The sequence below is a fragment of the Manacus vitellinus genome, unplaced genomic scaffold (genome assembly GCF_001715985.3).
Source record: "Manacus vitellinus isolate BGI_N305 unplaced genomic scaffold, ASM171598v3 scaffold_4_pilon, whole genome shotgun sequence".
Taxonomy (NCBI): Eukaryota; Metazoa; Chordata; class Aves; order Passeriformes; family Pipridae; genus Manacus; species Manacus vitellinus.
In genome coordinates, this window is record NW_021940604.1 from 22,104,943 (window position 1) to 22,105,385 (window position 443).

Genomic DNA, 443 nt, shown 5'->3' on the forward strand with positions numbered 1-443 from the left:
GCTGGAACACTGCTACCATTGTTAGGCGCGCTCGGAGATCGCGGGGGATGGCCGGGAGCGAGGAGAAGCACGTAGGTTCCAACTTCTCCCAGCCCGCTCCAAAACGCCTTCCTGTGCGCCCGCCGCGCCCGCGGACAGGATGAATGGGAAATACAGAGCGCTGACCGAGAGCTGGATGTATCGCCAGGTGCGTGCATTGCACGCGCTTGCACCTGGAGCGGTGCATTGCCATGACTTCCCTTGGAGCTGCATGTGCTTTCAGAATTAAAGTGAGCACACAGTGACATCTAATTGTGACACAGTGGCATTTAATCTGATTAAATGCTCTAGTTTGATTTTTCCACCCTTTTCAGCAGTTACGGTTTGAAGCATTTGTTTCCTTAGCTTGAGAAGATAGCCACTTAGATTTTATTTTTTTTTAAGATAAGGTAAACGTAGAGGAC

The 443-nt window shown here is 50.6% G+C and overlaps 1 protein-coding gene across 1 annotated transcript in view; it reads right to left on the reverse strand.

Moving 5' to 3' along the window:
• CDC40 (cell division cycle 40) overlaps positions 1-232 on the reverse strand; it is a 40,658-nt gene extending 40,426 nt beyond the window's left edge. Inside the window, exon 1 of the mRNA XM_029962746.1 lies at positions 17-232. Coding sequence (XP_029818606.1) covers positions 17-232 — 216 coding nt within the window. The remainder of the gene's footprint in view (positions 1-16) is intronic.
• Between the last annotated feature and the right edge of the window lie 211 nt (positions 233-443).